This window comes from Cydia fagiglandana, chromosome 2 (assembly GCF_963556715.1).
Source record: "Cydia fagiglandana chromosome 2, ilCydFagi1.1, whole genome shotgun sequence".
Lineage (NCBI taxonomy): Eukaryota > Metazoa > Arthropoda > Insecta > Lepidoptera > Tortricidae > Cydia > Cydia fagiglandana.
Window position 1 is genome coordinate 8,195,925 of NC_085933.1, and position 22,838 is coordinate 8,218,762.

General features: G+C 39.3%; 1 protein-coding gene across 1 annotated transcript; it reads left to right on the forward strand.

The window, feature by feature from the left end:
* Positions 1-468: 468 nt before the first annotated feature.
* LOC134675112 (uncharacterized) lies at positions 469-22,186 on the forward strand. The gene is made up of 23 exons (XM_063533275.1): positions 469-500; positions 894-1,009; positions 1,758-1,872; positions 2,700-2,750; positions 3,265-3,439; positions 5,827-5,927; positions 6,037-6,123; positions 6,204-6,242; positions 6,652-6,690; positions 6,767-6,814; positions 7,798-7,936; positions 8,418-8,553; positions 9,328-9,454; positions 10,465-10,698; positions 10,782-11,706; positions 12,195-12,332; positions 13,230-13,356; positions 15,343-15,479; positions 17,885-17,908; positions 18,162-18,317; positions 18,832-19,272; positions 19,808-20,064; positions 20,390-22,186. Exons 1-23 carry the CDS (start codon positions 484-486, stop codon positions 22,089-22,091), a joined length of 5,331 nt encoding a protein of 1,776 aa, XP_063389345.1. The 5' UTR covers positions 469-483; the 3' UTR covers positions 22,092-22,186.
* The last annotated feature ends 652 nt before the right edge of the window (positions 22,187-22,838 follow it).

Below are 22,838 nucleotides of genomic sequence, written 5' to 3' on the forward strand. Positions count from 1 at the left end.
AAGCAGCCACGCTTAAACACTCTACTAGGTATGTGAAGCAACATACAATACAACATAATGAAATAATGTAATTATACTTTTTTGTAGGTATGTTGAAAAATATAAAACATATTGGAATTGTACTTACCTCTTACTTCAAACATTCGTTTTGGTTACAACTTTTCTAGTGAATAAAAAGATTTGATAATTTGAACACTTCAGCTTGACTGCACTATCTCTCTATTATCATAGAATGGCAATTTGTGCTGTTGACTATAATGGTTAGATTTATAGAATATTTCTATCGCCTCTAGTGGGGCGCGCTAAAAACAATCACTTGTTGATTTCCATGAGGTTTGCATATAAACATACCTACTTGATTTATCACTAAAACTTTTAAAATCGGAATTAAAAAATATGAACATGTCATAAATGGCATGACTTAAATGTCATTGAAATTACTTGTAAATATTTTTATAAAATAATATACAAAACTGCAAAAAAATGAGCAAAAAGAAAGGGTAAGTTTTGTGGTCCATTTATATCGTAAAAACTAATCTACTTATTTGTTTTATGATTCGGTTCAAACTGAAACTATGCAGAAAATACGTACACACATTTTATTGTGACTGTGTGCTGCTGCTGGCTTATACAGCCATGAAAAACGTTGTCGCCCTGCCTGACACTGTTTGTATAGTCTGCAATAGACTGAAAGGCCTATGATGTGCTGCCTGGTAAACTTCAAGTCTGGGATCCGTAGCAACGACGTAAAAGGTTAAGCAGAAGTTTCTCCACTAACTTCGCCCGAAGTGGCATGAAGCGATGCGCTCTGGAATCGCCGGTTCCTTTTATTTAATGTTTCTTTATATACATAATAATATTAATTAATTATATATAATATACAACTGTTTCAGTACTTGCAAATGTCCTCCTCATCTCCAGAAAGTCTGCAAACATCAACAGCACAAGCGCGCCGAGCCCATTGACGTAAGCGATGTCATCCAAGCACTTACCTACAATGAAATTCTATGTGAGTTATTTCATATCATATAATATCGCTTGGCCGTTCTCTGCAGTGGGGTACGCGCACAAAACATTAGTATTAAGGGCCCATCAACGTGCACACTAGCGCCACTGCTAAATAATCGAGATTATTTAAATTTAACGCAAGTTATTTAAAAAAGGGGGCCGCTACGTACTGTTGTTTGTATTTATAGTTCGTTTTTTTAGCATTAGAAATAAGGTAAACAATCTTGATGTCTCTTTTTATTGAAAAACACATTTTAAAAATAAATTACGGCAAATATGTAACATTATGAATCTAATATGATCTTTTATATTCTTCTGCTTTCATAAGTAATAGATACTGATTTTTAAAAAGCGTTTTTCAATTAAAAGGCATGTAAAGATCGCTTACCTTCTTTCAAGTTCTTTCTAATGCTAAAAAAAACGAAACTATTAGGCATTGAATACATCAAACTAGTTTTTATGTTGCTGGATTCGTTAATCTATGCGTCCAAAATGAAAAAGGAAGGTACTTAAATACAAAATACAGTACGTAGCGGCCCCCTTTTGTAAATGTATTTCGTTAAATTTAAATAATCTCGATTATTTGCCAGTGGCGCTAGTGTGCACGTTGATGGGCTCTTAACGCGTATACCATACGCGCGTACCATATGGTTAGCCCGAATTGCTAACTTTATAATAATTATAATTTGCCATTTAGTTATCTATTACTTAATATAAATTAACCCCTTGCCTTTATTATTTTTTTAAAGCGGAAATCAACAAGTCGAAAAAGATTAAAGTCCCAACGAAATTTAAAACCAAGCCGTTTAAACCGCGTCACTTCAAGGACACCTGCGTACCGATGAAACCTTCAATGCACACCAGGTAAAAACAAATGCTGTTTAGTTTAAATGACCTAATTACCTACCTACCTTAAAATAATTATTGTTTTAAATACGTGGTAACATACTACACTCCTGTATACTTACATATATTAGGTAATTGACAATAAAAACGCAGAAATGTTTAAACGAGGTTTAATCCTAACCACCAACTTTTGGTAACTCTGGGTACCAACCGCCATCTTTATTACATTAACAGTAGCGGCGTGCTAAAAACAATGGCTAGCCATACCAGAGCTCCTGGTGCTCGATCTGTAGGATAAACTGCTCATGCTCATGTCATTGGGAAAACTGGTAGGAAAGGAATCGATTTGTATAGACGCCACTTTTAGTTAGACTCCGGGTCTCCCCAGATATATCGACGCGCAATCGGCAAAAGCCGATAGGAAATAGCTTTGTCTGCGCAATAAGAGCGAAGAAGCCTTCGACGCGTCGGCAGGCGCCAGCCGTTGCGAGCCGAACGACTTTTTCGCTCTTATTGCGCAGGACAATTAACCGAAGGGCGACTCCGATGGTTTGGACATGTCATGCGCCGAGAATCCGAACACATGACACGTAAGGTGCTAGATATGTTCCCCGCGCAATCACGACGAGGAAGACCCCGACTGACATGGCTGGCAACAGTGAAAAGGGATATGGAAGAAGCCCAAATCACACCTGAGACGACCCAGGACCGTGAAGCCTGGCCAAATATAACTAGGAGAGCCGACCCCAAACCCCTACCCTTTACCCTTAGGCTTGATTTTTACAAAAGAGCTGTATGAAAGATATATGTCAAGCAAGCTAATGCAATTTATTTTATTATTCCAGATTACGCTACATAACCCACTGTCCCGTAGAAGATTATGACGACAAGGCTAGGTAGGTTTGTTTAGGCTACGTATTTGGTTTCTTCGTCACTTTATCAATTCTGAATCTTTGTCGCAGTTAATCCGCTACTCAAAAATTGTCCGGAAGAGATCACTATAGAGATGACACTGTCGATTGTGTTACCTATACTTTTAATTTTGTGATTTGTACATTTTATACCGTTTTAAAAAAGATATACAAGAGTATTGTTATGTGATCGTCGTTTTAAAACCTACAGTGGATCATGCTGCGTTCGTTAGTTTTGGCCGACTTGCATCTATTAAATTACTATTATCAATATAACACCCGCCCCCGTAGTACTTACCATAATATTTTTTTCTAAAGATTGTTACTTTTTTTCTGAATCATCATCATATCAGCCAGAGTACGTCCCGTGCCGGACATAGGCCTACCTACCCTAAAGTACCTACTTACTATTTGATTTCTTAAATAACTATCATCAGACAGACATATTTAGTTGGTTTTGCAACAAGTATAATCACGTAATATATTTTGTATTGAACAGAAATATTTTCATGAGCCGCGATTTCGGCTCCTCATCAGAGGAGGATGTCCTCGCGTCGGGCCAAAAGAAGTACAAGAAGAAAGTCCGGTACTACGACCTCATGCCGGGCGACATCCACCTGACGACTCCGGCTCCCATCGTGAAACACACCGATTCCGATGATTTTATTCTTGATGTAAGTAAAAAGTAGTTATTTGTTTTACAAGGGAGCAAAGTTGTTGTTTAACCGCTCGTGCTAATATTGATACCCGAGCAAGCGAAAGATTCCAAAATTGAACAATGAGCGTAGTGGTTCGAAAAATGGAATCTTGAGCGTTGCGAGGGTTTCAAAGCACGAGGGTTAAACAAAATTTTGCCCCCGAGTGAAACACAAAATTTTTCACCACACCAACCCGAAGCAAATATTAAAATGTAAAATATCAAACAAAATCAAACCAAATCAAATCCAAATGAATGTTATTAAATATTTATCATCCAAAATCATCATTTAAAAGTCAATTCTACTAGCCATAAACATAAGAAAACAACTCAAAATTTGCATTTGATTGCTTTGCCTCACATGTGAATCAACTTTGCTATCCGTTTTTGAAGTGCAAAGTAAGCCTTTCCGAGCTGGTGTGTTGAAAAGTTTATTTTGATTTTGATGCTTGAATCTGAAGTGCCTGGTGGGAAATCTCAAAACGGACGTTTTATTTTCTTGAATTCTCGTAAGTAGGTATCCCACCAAAAACATAAATGTAAAAAAGGAGAGCCAAGTTCAATACAAAAATTATGCTTGGCTGTGGGGCTCGCCGCAAAAAGAATGGAGATCTAAATGAGTGCCACTGCCAAGTTCTATGCAAAATCCAAATATGTATTTATAGGAACAAAATAACATTATAAACAAGTATTAAACTCTATTTCTTTGCTTTATTGGATACCTATAACAATTGCTGTTATTTAAAAAATGTGAGATCTTAAAGTAGGTTAGATTTGGCTTGGCCAGTTTTCATTATATCAATCATTTTATATATATTGTAATTCTGATAAAACTTGGCCAAGCCAAATCTAACCTAATTTAAGATCTCACATTTTTTTAAATAACAGCAATTGTTATAGGTATCCAATAAAGCAAAGAAATAGAGTTTAATACTTGTTTATAATGTTATTTTGTTCCTATAAATACATATTTGGATTTTGCATAGAACTTGGCAGTGGCACTCATTTAGATCTCCATTCTTTTTGCGGCGAGCCCCACAGCCAAGCATAATTTTTGTATTGAACTTGGCTCTCCTTTTTTACATTTATGTTTTTGGTGGGATATCAATACTTTTTGTAAAGAAAACTAGGCAGGTATTGAGATTTAATGTTTTTTCTTGTGTTTCCGCTGTATGGTTTTTACTTCTGTTCTTTGTATAATTATGTGGTACCGCGCGCCGCCGACGACACACCGTTGGCCGGTTGTTTAGAGCGTATTAAAAGTTTTTTGTATGGGGACACCACTTATTTTTTGACTTAACTTTATTTTAATATAGCAAATATAATAATACATATATTGGGGTAGTTTCAAATATCTGCTTGTAACGGTTCCAACGCTACAATAAAAAAATATTTTTTTGTATGGGGACCCCCCCTATTTTTTAACTTTTTTTTATTTTTAGATTTTTTCCTACTCTTACACACAATAACCGAGCTGGATTCCAAATTTCATCCTTCTAGGTCATCTGGAAGTAGGTTAGGTTTAGGTACTTATATCAGTCCCAATAAAAAATGGTTTTTTTGTATGGGGACCCCCCCTATTTTTAAACTTTATTTTATTTTTAGATTTTTTCCTACGGTTACACACAATAACCGAGCTGGATTCCAAATTTCATCCTTCTAGGTCATCTGGAAGTAGGTTAGGTTTAGGTACTTATATGTCAGTCCCAATAAAAAGTGTTTTTTTTGTATGGGGACCCCCCCTATTTTGTAACTTTATTTTATTTTTAGATTTTTTCCTATGGTTACACACAATAACCAAGCTGGATTCCAAATTTCATCCTTCTAGGTCATCTGGAAGTAGGTTAGGTTTAGGTACTATAAGTCATAAGTCAGTCTTAAAATTTACGACTTTTTGACCTTCATACCTTTATAACCGTTTGAGCTAGCTTCATGAAATTTGGGCTTCTAGATATCCTTATGGATATAATTAAACACACGTAGTTTTATGTGTTTACGTCAAAGATGTTTTGAGTTATAGAAGGGTCAAAAGTGGCACCAAGTGGTTCGTGTAATATTACACTCAGCGCTGGCTAGCCAGTTCCTTTGCTTGAACTTGGCTTGACACGCTGCCGCGTGTCTAGATCTACAGCGAGATGTAAAAGTGCATGACAATTTTATGAATGGAATTGATGTAATAAAGTTACCATGCAGCTGAGTGTACAATGCTTAGAACATGGCTGGTTAGGAAATACAATAGGAAAAACTCATTTTGTTTCTTCAAAGAGATAGTGGACGACCCTAAGTTTTCATGCCAAGTGCTATGGAGCTTATAGCAAAGTTAGCGCGGGCAGAGTAATTATATTTTTATTTGGTTCCATGTAGATGGGAAGCCCTAGAACTAGTGGAGAGGTAATTCGAGCTCAAGAGGCTAAAGTGAAACCGGGAGAATGGAGGCCCCCTCTGCCTGCCAAATCTGGACACGAGTAAGATATATAATTATGTCAATGGTTTGAATAGTTTTAGCGACGTGTTCTCAAGTGGTTTTATTTATTATATTTTTTTGTAACAAATGTTTTTATTTTTATTTTTCAGATTGTTTAAACCTCATAGCGGTATCGTAATCAACCAAAACAAATCGTTTGTCCCCGATGTTGTGCACATGCCGGGAAAACTGCCAATGTAAATATAGTTACTTCCTATCCAATCACGGTAGACACTATTCAGCATTTTCGTTAATTCATTTCGTTTTGTATTTTCAGTAAAACACAAATGAAACTGAAACCTTGTCATAAGAAAGGGTAAGATAACATTATTTATGTTTGTTTTCTTTTTCGTTCTAACTATTGACGTATTATATCTAAGGACGGACCTTACGGGCACTAAAAATAAATACTAGTTCAGCGGTGTTACTCATGAATTCCAGCCAATCGTGCAGTCTAACGCAACTAGTTGCGAGCAATAGCGCACGTAATGCGATCTCATCAACCAATCGTGCGCGTGATGCGAACTCATCAAGTAATCGCATTGTACCGGTGTCACAGCACTGTTCTGGCCCCTGTCATGCCTCATTATTAAAGCCAGTAAAGCCAGTAAAGCCCGTAAAGCCAGTCCCTACATATGCATGTCAATGGTTCTAACATTTTTCTATTTCTATATTTTTCTAATATAAGATAACATTTTCGTTTTGATGCTGCCTTTGTTTTTCAGGGTGTGCAAGAGCAAAACGTGTCCCAGAAAGAAATGCCGGTAATAAAGACCCATAACCTTAACTTAATAAAAAAAAACTTAACCCACTTTTCATATAGATACGTTTCTATTTTAGCAAGTATCAGGCCATGAAACGCCGAGCAGCTTGTAGAATGTTAAAAAGGTAAAAATCTAAAATGTATTCTTATTTTTCTCACGACTACTTAGATAGAGAATTTAACCTTTTCGACGACGTGTCAAACACAAAAGCTGTCACTCGGACGCTGTCACACGTCACCGAAGTGTTAAAACTGAAATTGAAGTTTATGCATATGCACGTAGGCCTATGTTGCTCTGTAGTCTGTGACCGATTAATCGGTCTTTGGCGTTGAACCTGCGGTGCGGACATATCGGTCATTGGCATCCAAAAGGTTAAGTAGGTTCTATTATTGGATTGAATTTTAAATCAATTGGCAGACTCCCTGTCCAGTAATAAGGATAGTATTACATGTATAGCAATTAGGGGTCATCCATTAATTACATCACACGAATTTCTAGGTTTTTTGGGATCAATCCCCCCATTGTCACACTTGGTCATATTTGTGGCAAACCCCTCCCCGTGGTGTGACGTCACATTTTTTCAACGAAATCGGCAAATCGAATTAAGCACGTTGTACCTATTTTTGATATTTATGAAAAAATAAATATTAGTAATTTTATAACCCAAAACTGATTAGGAAAGAAAATTAAACGAATAAAAATGATTATCGTTCCATAAACTTGTTATTTAACTATACAGCGAATTAAATAATTTAAATAAGTTAAGAGTGACGTCACAAAGTTTGTGACTCCCCCCCACCCCTGTCACAACATGTCACATTTTCTCGACCCCCTCCCCCCTAAACGTGTGTTGAAATTAATGGATGACCCCAAATAGTAGTTTCATTGTTCTCATTATCATGTACCATTTCCGGGGAGAGCTCTTAGGTTAGGTTGCACCAAATCGTCTGTGACAGTTTTTTGATTGACACCTGTTTGATGTTAATCGGTCTGTTAAATCTGGTTGGTGCAACTGGGCCTTTCTATTAGAATGTGTTTCTGGGTCTATTAGAATGTGATTGAAATGTGTAAATAGGTGAAGATTACAAACATGACTTGATGTTTCAGAAACCGGATTCAGTCTCGGTCCCGGTCTAGGTCCCTAACATCTAGGACGACCGATAGTAAGCCCAGAGCGAAAGGAACGTCACGACGTGGTAAAGACGACGATGAATGCGGTTTTGATGATATACCTAGACCAGAACACGTGAGTAATTAATTCATGGCAGCCGTTTTACATGTTCTATCCTATCAGAAGTGTTGAAAAAATAGCGTCAATGGTATGGACTCCAGAATTCAGTCTGAAATACCTAATTCAAATATTTATTTAAATACCTACACTCGTGGACAAATTTAAAGAAACGCAAATAAAAGGTTAATTACTAATAATTCTGAAATCTTAGGTAATCCATTAATTAAACATTTTTTTTGCGTTCCCCTAAATTTGTCCATGAGTATGTAGGTATGTGTATAATAAATTTATATTTCGGTTATAGACAGTAAGTCGCACTGCCTAGGGGATGTCCACAAATTACGTCATCGATTTTTGACCCCCCCCCCCCCCCAATATCATCCCCCCGTTTCCTCCTACGTCATGCTACCATCATCCGATGTCCAGACCCACCCTCCCCCCCCCCCCCAATTTGAAATGACGTAATTTATGAATTGCACCCTACTTTCTTTCACAGGCGTTTATACCATGTAATTTAAAAAAAGGAATGTTGGAAACCCATTCATTGACGGTTTTGCCGTGCACTAAGAACAAAATTATTATACCTTATGGCATATTGAAAGGATCCTTTAACATGTATGACAGCAAATTTGGTAAGTCTAATAAAAGTAGTAGTAATGTACCTTACATTGTTGTCAGGGGATTTTATAGGGGGTTTTTATTTGTACAATAAGAGAGCAAAAGTTCGTTTTTGCTGCGATTGCTAGTTTTGAGTCCCGAGCTACCTGAAAAGATCCTGTACCTATAATTCTCGCTACGCTCATAATTCTAATTTATATTCAGTGCCGAAAACCCGACTTTCGATCGCCCTATCGGGTATTTTATGATTTCGTTCCCAGGCCGGGCGACCCGATAGTCGGGATCGTGGTACTAATACCTACTGTTTATATGACGAAATTGTTGTCGCCTGGCGCGGACGTCTTGTTTGGCTGGGTGGCAATGAATGTGTTAAAATCATAAGTGCAGCGAAAGGAGCGAAGTGCAAAATAAACTTTTATCTCGTGTCTCACATGCAACTTATCCCCTCAGCAGGAAGAACAAATAATAATGTAAAATATAGGTATTACCCTAAATATGGCCCATGACCTACGACTATACCATGCCATACGCCATAAGCCTAGTACAGAGCCTGGCAAAAAAGAGTAGAAATTAAAAAGTGGCAACACTGTAGTGTCGTCCCGTTCTATACATAAGTTTAAAAGGGACGACACTACAGTGTTGCCACTTTTTAATTTCTACTCTTTTTTGCCAGGCTGTACCCTATTACGTCATGAGCCACGACTCATTACTACTCCCTAGCGTTACTACTAGGTACCTATTACTAGCGTTATACCTTCTCATTCCGATGTAATCGAATTCGTTTTTAGGGGGAAAATCTAGAGGACGACAAGCACTAACAATGAGTGTGATGGCGTATTGCCTGGCGTTCCACTACCACCCGAAGCAATGGACTTCCAAGTTAATAGACAGTCTCGTAGACTCCGGAGACGTATGGTGTGTACACGCAATTGATTGTCCAATAGGGCCTTCGTTAATATCGATAATGATGATGCTGTTATCCCTGATTAGAGACAGGGGCGTATTTACCCTAGGGCCATCCGGGCTATGGCCCGGGGCGGCATATGGGCCGTAAGGCGCCCCTGGCGAATTGCATTTTGTTTTTCTTCCTTGACTGGTGCGGCGAAACGTATTGGCCCGGGGCGCGAAATTTTAAAATACGCCCCTGATTAGAGACAATGATATGATTACAATATTTTCTCCGAGGCATTTGAGGAGCCTCTTGGCATGTTTACAATTGGCCCATGATACTGACATTTTCCTACATCTTTCCGGGTCGATAAGTAAAGATGGTAATACATAATTCTTTCCCATCGTAGGTATTTTCGCGGAAACGTTAATCCAAAAGCAAAAGTACAAAAAGTAATGAGACCACTGAAGTAGGATAGCAAATACGAATGTTTCCAAGAAAATACGATGGGAAAGGATTATTTACTACATCTGTAACTAGCGTCAATATTTACTTGTTGGACCAGCTATTTGACGAATTATCAATGGTCACCGCTGTGCAACAAGGAGCTTTAATAGTTCAATTGTTTATATTTTTATGTGGGAATTATGCTCTGGTACACAATTCCTCGTATCCTATCGACGCCAAAATGACAGAAGCCTTCGACCGGCTTGGCTTGATGAACGTAGGTACTCGAGAAGAAATTTCAAGATGATTATGCCCACTCACCCCCACAATCCGCATTGGGCTAGCGTGGGGACTATAGCCCAAGCCCTCTCGCGCATGAGAGGAGGCCGTACTCAGCAGTGGGACGTATATATATATAGGCTGAAATGATGATGATGATGATGCCCACTCACTTGAAAAACCTTATTTGAACTGGGTTTAGTTTATTTTCTTCTAATATTGGAAAGTTTCTTTCGCACCGACTATATACTTAAGCATTTGGTGGCCGAGGCCCTAAAAGAAAAATAATGAGCAGTGTTATTTTCTTTAGGTATTTACAATGTTTGGAAAAAGTTCATGATCATTCAGCAATATTAGGCATGTGCGAAGTGTTGCCTTATGGAAAGAAACAAACTTTGGTCCTGAATGGCAAGAAAATGCAAGTATTGTTGGGTGAACCCGACGTAATCGGCTACACGATGTCCAAAGATCCAACTGTTTATAACCTATGTAGAGGGTTAATAGCGTTCTTTAAGGATCACAGAGCCGGGATTTTATTGACAAGGTAATAAAAATAGTGGAAACTTTGTGACGTATAGAGGGGATTTTTTAGTAGAACCAGGTGTCCTTAATTTTTTGCCTTTTCAGGGTTTTAAAATTAGTGATCTGGAAGGACAAAGTTTGCTATTACATATTTGACCCCGCTGGTAGAGACTCGCGGGCATATTCCAACTACGCGAACGGTGGCGCTGCTCTCATGAACGTCGTGGACCTAAAGTCTGTAGCCGAAGTGCTGCTGTCTCGTTCCATCTTAGACGATCAGAAATACGTACTGGCATCGCTCAAAGTATTGAGAATGGTTAAAGAAACAGCAGATGAAGACTTCGAGTCGGACCCAGAACTAACTCAGGCTGAAAAAGCAATGCTGGGTTATAGAATAATGAATGAAAATTGCGCTATAGTCAATGCCAATATGCATCTCGGCGAACGGTGTTTCGAAGAAGCGAAATATCGCCAGGCCGTGCCGATAGCCGTCGTGGCTATGACCTACGCCAAGATATCTCCTCCCAACACTTGGTTTTCAAAGACGCTAGATAAAATATTGCGTTTAGGTAATAAGTTGTACCGTGAATGTGTACACCCCAAAGTCTTGATTGACTTGACTATTGATAACATTCCGAATGTGATTACGCTCGGGCCTTATTCATGCGAGATCATCATTTACCGTGAGCGGGTTAAAGGGCAACTGTTTACGCCCAAAGAATGCATATTTAATATCAGGTCTGGTTTGGTGGATTTCTTTAGTCATGAATACAATAGTGGTATACTGGAGTTTGATAAATATTATATGGCAGTCTGGCGACAAAAGGAAATGTTTTACTTGTTTGATCCTTACCCGCGCACTGTCGACGGATCGAGGTCTTTCAAATCGGGGCGAGCGTGCTGCTGGATGCTGCTCAACCCGGAAAGTATGGCGGAAATGTTAATTAAAAACTGGGACTACATGCCGCCCACGACTCAGTTTTATATTCATGCCTTTAAAGTTTTGAAACTGAAAAAGAAACAACCCAAGGTAACTTTACAAAATTCATACAATTTACTAAGTAGGTATGTTGTTTGTCTGTATTTTTTACGCCGTAGAAATGATTTTAAGAGCCCTTCAACGTACACACTAGCGCCACAGCTAAATAATCGTGATTATTTAAATTTAACAAAAGATATTGAAAAAAGAGGGCCGCTACGTACTGTATTGTGTATTTAAGTAACTTTTGAATACATCAAACTAGTTTTTATGTTGCTGGATTTGTCAATATATGCGTCCAAAGTTAAAACGGCCGTTTTTGTTTTAAGTTCCTAGATCGACCAATCCAGCAACATAAAAACTAGTTGGATGTATTCAAAAGGTACGTAAATACACAATACAGTACGTAGCGGCCCCCTTTTTTTAATATCTTTCGTTAAATTTAAATAATCACGATTATTTAGCTGCGGCGCTATTGTGCACGTTGAAGCTAGGGCTCTTAAGCAGCTGCAATATCTAATCTGTTTGTCTTATTTTAGACGGCGCTGGTATGTACATTGAGTGACGAAAATATGCCCAAAGGAAAGAAAATTAAGCGAACGGTGCTACACGCCACGAAGTCCAGAGGGGACAGCAGGGAGGTTGTCCACGACGTCATGCCTTCTGTCAGTTCTGTCGCCGTCATCAAAAACAAATCGAAGGCTGCCGAGGAGGTGACTATATATCAACGTTAACTTTAATGTTTAGTCACACTATTAGATAGCATTTTCTTTTTAACTTGCCCGTAATTTTAAGTCCGATCACAGAATAAATAATAGTACTAGGTACAGAAGACTCACTCTCTAACAAAATGCGTCTGTCACGATCAGCACAGATATGGCCGCTAGGTGGCGACAGCGCCACGCGCGGCTTATGGAAAACCCCAAAATTGGGGTCGAACGGATGTACTTTTTGCTACCTGTAGCAAAGCGACGAAATCGCGGAGTGAGCCACGCCTGGTCCGATTCGAACATTCGTTTTTTATGAAACGCACGGCATTTCACACACAAACATTCAGTCATTGTGACGATCCAATTTTGCAATTTTGCGGCTAGGTGTAGGGCATAGTCAATGTGGCTAATTCTGTCATAGGAACTATTCCGTCCACGAGCGTATATTACTTTGATTTTCAATCTTAGAAATAAATAACTGTTCCAAATTTTAGGTATCTATGTCAAACGGTCTCTGAGAAAAACGTATTTAACTGATTTGCAAGACCGAAGTGATCCCATAAGTGTTCCGTAAACAAAGTTTTGTACGGAACACTAAAAACCATTATTGGTTGCTGAAACTAAAAGCAATCGCTGCTTAGTCGATGAAATTATGAATTTTGTTCGTTGTTCGAGAAAAACGCTAGTAGCCCAGATTTTCTTTTAAACGCGTTTCCTTCAAGTAAACGCCTTAATTTTTTTCCTCGCATTATCCCGGCATTTTAGCCACAGCTCATGGGAGCCTGGGGTCCGCTTGGCAACTAGTCCCAAGAATTAGCGTATTTTTTTACGGCAGCGGTAATAAAATAAACTTGTTTTCTTCAGCCCAAAATAGATGAAGAGCGAATGGGAGACATCGTGTCCTTGGTCGACAGTATACAAGATGGCTATGTGCCCCCAATACCGTTGAAGTACAAGAATATGCCGCCGGACCCGTTGGAGGAGAGAGTCGGTAATTATTTATGTGTCACCCAATTGTACAAATACATATATACTGTAGGGTCCCGGTTTTACCCTTTGGGTGCGGAAACCTAAAAATAGTTATTTGTTTTAAAAGGGGGCAAAGTTGTTGTTTAACCGCTCGTGGTAATAGTAATACCCGAGTAACCCGAACGAGCTAAAGATTCCAAAATTGAACCGCGAGCGTAGCGAGTGGTTCGAAAAGTGGAATCTTGAGCGTTGCGAGGGTTACAAAGCCCGAGTAGGCCAAGAAATAAGAAGTTATAGAGGGAAATGCTAGGAACACAATTTTTGACTCCGTAACTTTGTTTGGACTAGTTAGGAGGTGAACATATCAAAAGTCCCCGGCCGTAGCCCCGGTGCTGGGGGTGGAGAGGGGGAAAGAAGGTCTCATTTTTCGGTTTTTCACTAATATCTTGGAAACTTTGCGTCTTAGCGACATGACTACTGAGACAAACCAAAAGCTGATAAAATTTGTTACAAGTTTTATTCAGTCAAGTTTTTCGATATCTTGAATAGTTTTTGAGATATCCGCTCTTGAAAGTTTATTTAGGGCTTTCAATTTTATCTTGATATCTACATTAGTGAAGCTGCTAGGCCGTGTTTGGTATCATTTTCGTATATATCGGGGGTGCTGAATTCATTTTTGGTATCATATTGACACCATTCCTTAGAAAAAACATATAAACTTTAAACAAATACCTTTTTTTTTTAAATTCCTCTTCACGCTTAAACCGCTCAACCGATTTAATTGTAATTTGGTATACAGATATTTCGAGTCCCAAGACAGGACATAAGATACTTTTTATCTCAATAATCATCCTTTAAAGTTGTGAAATGGAGTACGGGGGAATTAAACTTCGTCGACGAAACTGAATTCCTGAGGTAAATACTGCTTAAGGTAAAGTTTGAAGTCATGTTAGGTATCATTTTCATCTAAATCACAGATGTATACCATCCTAAATTTCACCTAAACCGGTTCAGCGGTTATTGACTCCTCATACAAATTTCCACCCCAGTTTTCACATCCTCAAAAGATGCTTTTGGTTATAAAAACCATCCTATGTCCTGGGTCGAGACTGAAACTATTTCTATACAAAATTTCAACGAAATTGGTTCAGCGGTTTAAGCGTGAAGAGGGATTTTTAAAAATATATCGTTTTTAATTTTGGTTTTACTTCGGAATAGTGTCAATGTGATACCATAAATGAATTCAGCACCCCCAGAGCGGGTATCTCAAAAACTATTCAAGATATCGAAATAAAACTTGTAACTAATTTTATGAGCTTTCGGTTTGTCTTAGTAGTCATGTCGCTAAGATGCAAAGTTTCCAAGATATCAATGAAAAACCGAAAAATTCGACCTTCTTACCCCCCTCTTCCCCGCAGCACCGGGGCTACAGCCGGGGACTTTTGATATGTTGACCTCCTAACTAGACTAAACAAAGTTACGGAGTCAAAAATTGTGTTCCTAGCATTTCCCTCTACAACGTTTTTTGAACATTCATTTACTGACCTAGAGGGTTAAACAAAATTTTCCCCCGAGTGAAACACAAAAATTTTCACCACACCAACCCGAAGCAAATATTAAATGTAAAATAACAAACAAAACCAAACCAAATCAAATTCAAATGAATGTTATTAAATATTGATCATCCAAAATCATCATTTAAAAGTCAATTCTTCCAGCAAACATAAGAAAACAGCTAAAAATTTGCATTTGATTACTTTGCCTCACATGTGAATTACTGATAGCAAAGTGCAACTTTACCCCTAAGGACAGACAGTAACAGTACATTTGATTACCCATAATAAATTGTTAGCTTAATTAGCTTTCTTTACCTTCCAAAAGGGCCCCAAATTCTTATGTGCCCCCTGCATAGTTTAAGACGGCCCTGACTGTAGGGTCCCGTTTTTACCCTTTGTGTGCGGAACCATAAAAAAGAAAGTGGTTGTATGCGACCGTTTGTTGGGGACAGTGAACCTGGACTCGCCGACGGTGTCGGTGACGCAGGTGGTGCCGCCGTGGCCGGCGCCGCGCGACAAGAGCAACGAGGTGCCGGACCCCGACCCCAGCCCCGAGCCCACTCCGCCGCCCACGCCGCCGCCGGCCCCGGTAACCTTTTAACCAAGCCTCTGTCAAGTCAGGGGTGCGAAACTCCTGACCACAAAAGAGATAGGTACAGAAATCAATCTACATACGAAGCGCGCTCGAGCGACGCACACGTAGACAGTGCTCACGGACACGATATCTCGGACCAGTTGGGACCAGTGCGAGCGCGAGTGCCATCCGCTTGAGACACGCGTCTGTGAACTTTTTTGTGCAATAATGGAGAAACAAAACAAAAAGTTATTATAACTGTACAGTGGACGGTTGTTTAAATTCAACATTAACCGGTGAATTGTCGTTTTTTAAGCTACCAGTGGTTTCAGAGAGAATGCGTATGCGAATTTATTACATTGTACATGAGAATGCGAATTTATTACACTTTAAAATATAATAATCGTGCATTTCGCCAAACTCGAAATCATCGCAAGATATTTTCTGAGGCAAATCTGTAATATAACAATGACATTAAAATGAAAATAGCTATTTGAGTTATTAATGTCATTATTAATTTATATTTCCATTCTTCCCGTTTCATCCTCAACAATAAATCAAACAACTAGATACGAGATACGATACGATGGATACGAGTGCCACTACCACGATAGTTTTTTGTGCATAAGTCATAGTTCGCAACAATCGCAACCCTAGAGCGACCGCCGACCGTAGGTATGAAAAGTAAAGTACATACATGTGATTGACTTCTGTACTTATCTGTTTTGTGTCCTGACTTCGTCCAACTCGGCTCCGCTCGGCTTAGCATTGCTCCGAGCAATTATTAGGGTTGGCACCACTTGACTTCCTTTTGCGTGCACGACCACAGATAAGATAATCTTGATTTTTGACAACCCTAAATAGCCGAAAGGGATAGTGCCATATATTAGAAAGGGACAGCCCACCAGCCAGGGGATTCGACCCTGAACCGCTGTCAAACTTCGTTTTTGTAGGAAGTTTCCTTTCTGTACGGTAGTACTATTAATTATTCTGTGGTCAAGTGCAGGTGTCGGAAACCGGTATTTTTGCTACATACAGAAATAAGTTGCATGGGACAACCTAATATATAATACAAAGTTGTTACCTAAATATATGATTCAGTCCTAAGTAAAGAGCATAAAATAATTCAAAATATTGGACTATATCGGGGTTTTTAAAAAATACCGGTTCCGAGCCCTGGTCAAGTGTGAGCTGTAGCTGTAGATCAAGCAAACCTCTACGGTTTCTTATTTTGAAAAATTCCTAAAGCTGATAGTACCAAAAAACATCTTTACAGTACATATGGTCCTATTTTTCCGCACTAGTGCGTAAAATAGCACTTTTCGTGCGATGTCAAAAATTTAAAGGGCCATATGTACTGTAAAACGTTGTACGATACACTTGCGAATAGATAATTCGCAACTCGTGTCGATTTAAAACACTCCCTTCGGTCGTGTTTTAATTTATCGCCACTCATTTCGAATGTTCTCTTTTACGCACTTGTATCGTAAATAACTATTATTGTGAACGATTCTGCTTATGAAATTTCACGAGAATTTTTTGGCTATTTTCTTAAATAACTTCTAACCTATGTATTTTAAAATTATAAAAAAAAACATTGGTAATTTTCAATATGAGCTCTTTCATTTGGTAGGTATACACCGTGTTTTTTTTTATTTCCGTTAATTTCAAGGGTGCATTCCTGAGCTTAAATCATGTAACTTTCTCAAAGACACCGGTATTCTAATTAACTCCATTTAGGAGATAATCAATAATTTATTTTTTTCCTTTAAGGCCTCTACAAGTGTGTACACTTGCCTTAGGGCCGGTTTACATATTGATTAGTGTTTAGAATGAGTTCAGACATTTGCTACTAAACTTAAGTACAATCTCGGTCGATCGATGTACGAAATGACATTGATATGTCACAGACTTCAATTGTTTGGTTGAGTTAAATGTAATGCCCATGTTACAACAACGCTATATGCTACATTTAATTACTTTTGAAACTTAATTTTTTTTTCTAAAAAAAGCAAAAAAAAAATTTTTTTTGAGATATAACTATGCCATTTAGATCTCTTAAACGTACTTAACCATACCCCGAAGTTAACGGAATTCAATAAAAACACGGTGTATAACTTCACGATATAGTTTGAAAAACTTTACGTTACCTCCCAAAAGTGCCCCCATGTTTAAAAATTCATTTGTTTTCATTACATGTCCATCTTTGGTTCACTAATTTACATATGTGTACCAATATTCAACGTAATTGGTCCAGTAGTTTCCGAAAAATAGGCTGTGACAGACGGACATACAGACAGACAGAAACACGAGTGATCCTTTAAGGTTTCCGTTTTTTCTTTTTGATGTACGGAATCCTTAAAATGACCACATATTTACTTGAAAAATTTGATATTTAACACTATTGAAATAATTTTCAGATCCCGGAAGGTGGCGCAGAAGAGGTGAGTTTGATGATTTTAATATTTTATTGGTAAAACTATTAACAGAGAGCTATTAGGTACCTACGTAAACAAAATCGTGGGATGTCGAAGTTGGCGATCTGTCCAAATGTAAGTAGGTACAGGTACCTAATAATTAGACAAAAGAGGAATACCTAGTCCTGCGCTGTCGTTTGTATTTATACAAGGCGCAAGTTTATGTAGATATTTATTACAAATTGCCGTAACTTGTTTATTTAATCACTCGCTTTCGCAGGAGGAGCCACCGGTAGAAGAGGAAGAAGACGAGGAGGCGAGGAAGGAGCGGATAGCGAGGCAGAAGGCGGAGGAGGAAGAGGCCCGCAGGAAGGCCGAGGAGCTCCCCCCACCGCTGCCCCCGCCGCCGTCCCCGCAGCCCGAGCCCGCCGAAGAGGTACGTTACTTTTGGCTTACACAATATCGGATAAGGAAGAAGAGGGCGATATCAAGGTAGAAGATGGGCACGAAAGAAGGCCAAAGAGCTGCTTCTTTGGTAGAGACAGCAAATTTGGGATGGGAATAGTTCACAATGAAAAATTGAGAAAGTTGTCCAAAAAGAGAATGCATTGCTTTTAATTTATAACAAATTTAAGACTTTCAATAAAAATAAAATATAACAACTCAATTATACCGGTCGATTCACGAAAGCTGGCACGAATGGAATGAACGAAACGAATTATTTATGTCTCTCATTGTGTGACTGACGGACACATATATCGGTATACAGCCAGAGTCACCACTTTATTGGTTTACCTATCTGTTACACATCGATAATTCCATTCACTCATACATTCCATGCGTTCTCTTCTAAAATCTGCACCATACGAAAACTACCAACAATTTCTAATTGCTATAATATCTAATACTGATATAAGTGCTTTATATTTAATGAACGATGTATCATACAGCTGCATCCACTGGAAATCCCGACCGAGCCCGCCGAAGTGGAGGCGGCGCCGCCGCCGGGCGTGGACCGACGCGTGCTGCTCACCGAGGACGCGCACCGCCGCTTCAAGCTCCGCGCGTACCGCAGGAAGATGGCCTCCCCCCTCACCGACGCCACCCTTCCCCTCACACCCTCTCAGGAACTCAAACAACCCAGCAACTTCAAATCGCTCCCCGACAACACCGAAATCATTAGAGGCTCCTCATCTATCTCCGAGAACGACGCTCTCCCCTTCGCGTCTATCATGGCTATCGTCACTTCTTACAAATATGTAATCAACACGTGGACGAAAGCCATTGTGGACTTCGGTGTTACATCTGGTAAACAGTTGCATTCGAACAAAAAGGAAAGATTCCAAACTGCACCTGTCCATGTTATTCCGAAGATTGGAATTGGGAATCAGGTAACTTAACTTTTTTTATAGATATTCTTATTTTCGTCTCTCTTGTTAGGCTCCCAGAGTCCAAGACAGTACCTATAATATACATATTTAAAGGCCTATTGCGACATATTGCGACGAAGTAAATTCTAGATACTATTACCTATACATCGTTTTTTTTAACATTAGAATGAGGTAAACAATCTAGATGTGTCTTTTAATTGAAAAACACATTTTAAAAATAAGTTACGGCAAATATGTAACAATTATGAATCTAATACGATCATTTATATTCTTCTGCTTTCATAAGTAATAGTTTTAGATTTTTAACAAGCGTTTTCCAATTAAAAGACATGTCAAGATCGATTACCTTCTTGCAAGTTCTTTCTAATGCTAAAAAAAACGAACGAGCGTGTTATTACTCTTATTAGTGCTATTACACCCGCTACTCGTATAAAGTGAACCATAAAAATATTCAAAACACCAACGTAAATCTGCTACCGAATGTTAAATGTATATCTTATGGTTTTAAATCCCCTTGCTTTCTCGTTTTGTATAGGTATACAGCGCTAACATCGACGTAGTAGGCGAGGGGGCTACGTGGGAAATGGAGGACATTTTAACTCGGAAGTTCTTCCCAAAGCACGACCGCGGCATCATCACGACGTCTACGTACAGCTGCGCTTTCTTCACGAGAAACGGCCTTTATTACCTCTACGACGGCAGCCCCTGCGATGCCATGGGGCTGAGGGACGACAGGGACAAAGGCGCGGCATGCTTGTTGCGGTTTAGAACTCTACATGATCTTGTTGCCAGGTGATTTACAGCTTGGCAAAAAAGAGTAGAAATTAAAAAGTGGCAACACTGTAGTGTCGTCCCGTTTTCTTATATAAATTGGTTTAAAAGGGACGACAATACTGTGTTGCCACTTTTTAATTTCTACTCTTTTTTGCCAAGCTGTGCATTGAAAAATTGAAACCGGAAGTCGCGGGTAAGCTTCCCGGTTCATACTAATGAGGTTCATCGATTTTGAATTTACCCATAACTACTGTCAAGGTATTAAATGCCGACACGGACAAATGCCAAAAAGATGTGTACACGACGTTTAGACTCGATTAATAAAATTAATTTTCGGTTTCAGGATAATGTACAACAAGGATGGGGCTACAGAAGATCAACAGTTCATAGCGAGCGCAATTCTAGTGCGTCGGCTGATGGCGCAGACTCGCTACAAGCTCCCGGAGGACTACAACTACGAAAAAATGGCGCCAGAATCGCAGAAATCCAAATCGACTCTCGCCCCTGCGCCGAAATCTTCAAAAAGATCCTCCATAACAATCGAAGAACCAAAGAGTAAAATTAAAATTGGTTACTACCAATGTGACGGTGTCTACAAAATAGAAGGATCCACCGCCCTCAAAGGCAGGTCGGGAAGTTCAACCATGAAGGCCTGTCATTTTGTGAGTCTAATGGCCATGTTAATGGCCGCTATGCATCCTATCCGGACTTGGGATCACACGATGGTGGACATCTGCATAGAGAAAGGTGTAGAAATATATGAAAAAGCAACAAATTTAGCGCCATGCGAAAAAAGAGTTATTAAAAACGTTATCGTGGATGGGAAATTCATCAATGTAAACATAAAGAAAATAATAGTAATAAACAACAATACAGATAAGAAAATAGAACAATATATAAGCGCCGTAGCACGACGACTTCGTTACTTCCTCATACATTTCCCGCAGTGCAGTTTGGTGGTGTGCCATTCCGACGGGTACTACCATTTGTTCGATCCGTACGAGTCTCCCACGGAGGAACCTTATGAGAGAACTGGAGTCGAACCGAAGTCATGCGGGCCATACGCCTCATGGACGCTGTACCGTTCTCAAGAAGCACTAATAAACAGATTGAAAAAAACAATTGCCGGTAGAACCGTAGACACGCCCACGTTTTACACTTTCGAATTGACATCAATAAAAACTGCTCCGCGACATTCAGCCCTCAACTATAGACTCAGTCCTCTGTTTAAACCTGACGAGAATCCAAACTCACCATACTTAAACCTCAGGAGGGTACGTCCTTTGGTAGACGAAAAAATGTACTGGCTCAATGTAGAGTACATACCCTGGTCCCGAATGATTGGAACAAACGACTTAGGATTCCCACGTAAAACGCCCCGTACTTTGTGGAAAGAATGGGATATTGAATTCCCTGGTGATTTATATTCACTATGGGGCTCCGTACACCCGGTCGATGACAAGTTCGATGAGAATAATCGTGGTAAACAATATTTAGCCACTAATGTGGTCGCCTTAGTGATGTCGCAAGCTTGCCACCTCAGCGCGTGGACCGGCGGCTTCCTGGACGGCATCGTCAACGCCGGAGACAGGTATCACAAAAAATGTGTAGAAAAGATCGGAACAGCGGAAAATCATGAACTAACAGTTGCAGATTTGGATGGCAAATTTGATGACATGTTCCCGTATTCGTTTAGCGCTAAATTCGAAAACGTAATATTCGGCTTCGTGTACAACATGTTGCCAGATAGATTTAACCTGAGCAAAGCATTAGATTACTTCTTTGAAAGTCATGAGTTGGGTCTGTTAGTCAGCCCTACCAAGAACTTGGCATTTGGACGAACTGGTAGATCTTATTTCATGTTTGATTGCCAAAGCTATGGCGCCCCTATCTTTTGTCCGGGACAAGGATCATCGTACATGCTTAAATGTGAAAGCTTGAATAGACTCGTCTATTGTATGACATTGACACTAAATATAATGAGACATGGGACACAATTCCACTTATTTAGCGTGAACATATCACTTACAGAAAAAACGAAATAATTGTTGCAATCATGATAAATTATACATAATTGTTATTATTGTAATGTATTGACCGCATTGATTTCCGTTTGATTAAATAATTGTTAATATACTTACCTGTGCCTAATTTAACTCTGATAAAATATTTTATTTGTTGACAATTCTGAACCTGTGTCCTGTTTATTAAAAGCTTGTAACTTGTAATATAAGTGCGAGTCCCTTTTTGACAGCTTTTGTTAGAAAGGGACTTCCACTTGTATTACAAGTTACACGCGTTTGATAAACAGGGCACTGGTCTCTGAAGGCACCAATAAAATTATGCTTTCATACTTCAGAACCACCCCATACTAGCGTCTCCCGAGCGTCGGCGTCTAGCACAGACCAACCGGTTTTCTGTGGCGTCTAGTCAACGCTATGGCTGCTGCTCGACGCAAGGTTATAACACCTACCACATGAGTAGGATTTCTCGGATTCGTTAAACATGTCGCCACCTAGCGGTCATATCTGTCCTAATCGTAACACGCGTTTTGTTAGAGAATGAATCTTTTGTACCTATTTATTCTGTGGTTACACGCTATTTTCAAGTTTTGTAGGGAAGTGTCTGGGCTATAAGTGCTATAACCGCGAAAATCGAAGTTGGCAAATTGCGGGAATTTTTCTCTGTCACTCTAATTACGCCTTCATTGGAGTGAAGGAGAAAGATCCCCGCAATTTGCGAATTTCGGTTTTAGCGGTAGCCCCTCTGATACGGCACGACTGATTTTTTTA